The 1826-nt window shown below is 39.4% G+C and overlaps 1 protein-coding gene across 1 annotated transcript in view; it reads left to right on the top strand.

The window, feature by feature from the left end:
* Positions 1 to 1826, top strand: part of ttll4 (tubulin tyrosine ligase-like family, member 4) — a gene marked incomplete in the record, with an annotated part of 35654 nt that overhangs the window by 20628 nt on the left and 13200 nt on the right. Inside the window, 4 exon segments of the mRNA XM_014030575.1 lie at positions 400 to 482; positions 581 to 709; positions 806 to 928; positions 1030 to 1128. Of these exon segments, the coding sequence (XP_013886029.1) occupies positions 400 to 482; positions 581 to 709; positions 806 to 928; positions 1030 to 1128 (434 nt within the window).

Below are 1826 nucleotides of genomic sequence, written 5' to 3'. Positions count from 1 at the left end.
AAAAGCACAATGTGAATGCAAACCGCACCAAACGAAAAAAAAAAGTCAGTTTTTGGTCCGGACCAAGCAATTGGACCAAAGGACTTTCCTGGTCTGAATACACCCTTAGTTTGAGGTACAAAGTCATATGTTTAATGTTTTTTTTTTTTGTTTTTTGTTTTTTTTGCTGTGGGAACATATGTTAAGATAGAGACAATAACAAGGTAACGTTCACGGGTACGATGAGATGTGTAATAGAGCTGGCAAAGGACAGATGGATGTTGAGTAGTCAGTTTAATCAAAATATAATTGCAGATTAGTTGACAATCAAAATAGTCATTAGCTGCAGCCCTACCAACTATTGAGTTATGGTTTATATGTTTACTTTCCTACGTAATGTCTTTTTGTGTTTTCTACCAGCCTGCATCAGCCAGAGGAATAGGTATCCAGGTTATCCACAGATGGAATCAGATGCCCAGGAAGAGGCCACTACTTGTTCAGAAGTAAGCTAATCATAGCTAACTGGAGCTGAACAGCCTAATTAACATTTTCCTCAATATTCTTGCTGTGAAACATTTCTGTTGTGGTTGTTTGTGTGCAGGTACCTTCACAAGCCTTACCTCATTGGTGGGAACAAGTTTGACTTGAGGATCTATGTCTATGTGACATCCTATGACCCGCTCAGAATCTACATGTTCTCTGATGGACTGGTTCGCTTCGCCAGTTGCAAGTAAGACTCAAGCACGTTCACGACGCTCACAAACTTTTATTGTGAAATGGAAATTATGCCAACGTTTCTTTTGACGATTGCTTTGTGCTTTTCCAGGTATTCGTCTTCAATGAAGACTCTGAGTAACAAGTTTATGCACCTGACCAACTACAGTGTCAATAAGAAAAACTCTGAGTATCAGACGAACAGCGACGATAAGGCCTGCCAAGGACACAAATGGTAACGGTTGTGGACTGGGAGGGGGGTGAAGGGAAATTTTCAGTTTGAAAACAGTTTCTGGTTTCGGGGTGTTGTTAAAAGTGAAACTTGTGTGTTCTTAGGGCTTTGAAGGCTCTGTGGCAGTATCTTGGGTCCAAAAGCATCAACACAGCCCTGATTTGGGAGAAGATTAAAGACATTGTGATCAAAACTGTAATAGCGTAAGTTTGCCTGCACATAGAGCGAATGGCTGAAACCCTCAGTCTGAGCTACTGGGGCCCAGAAATGGCTGGGTTTTCCTTAATCATGTCAACAAAATCCCATTGTTTTCCATAGAGACGTGTTTGCATTTTAATAATTTTACTCATTTTTGATTTTCTGCTATCAAAGTATTTTTTATGAACTTTTCTAAAGTTGGGGGTGGAACAGTAAGTCAAGAATCCTAATTTTATGAGTACAACAATGCTAGCTTTGCTAGAGKCAGCAAGCTTTTTCTTACTTTTCTCCAGCACTGTTTGAAAGATTTGAAGAGAGTTGTCTGCCAGTTAGCAAACAAAACAGGCTAGAACAGAGATTCTTAACCCATGGCCCGCGAGCGCCACCTTCAGGGTCTCAAAAGAACAACAATTTTTAACTTTGGGCCGCAGAGGGACGTGGGACCGCATTGATTTTGAATAAGGTGCAACACACTTTCTCACCACTAGTAGCAGTATTGCGCCACTCTGTTTAACAACTTTTATAATACGTAGAAGAAGAACCTTAGCAATCTGCTGAGAATGGAAACTTATTTTAAATGAAAAGTAGAAGCAAAAATGAAGGTAACTCATCAAAAAACACCAAAGTTTGTCACTAAAATGAAGATCAGCTTCTGTTTTCACCATGCAATATTTTAGAAGTTCAAAACATTATTGAATTATAT

The sequence above is a fragment of the Austrofundulus limnaeus genome, unplaced genomic scaffold, assembly GCF_001266775.1.
Source record: "Austrofundulus limnaeus strain Quisiro unplaced genomic scaffold, Austrofundulus_limnaeus-1.0 Scaffold1082, whole genome shotgun sequence".
Taxonomy (NCBI): Eukaryota; Metazoa; Chordata; class Actinopteri; order Cyprinodontiformes; family Rivulidae; genus Austrofundulus; species Austrofundulus limnaeus.
The sequence above is the reverse complement of the archived record's forward strand: the minus strand, read 5'-3'. Positions and strand labels throughout refer to the sequence as shown.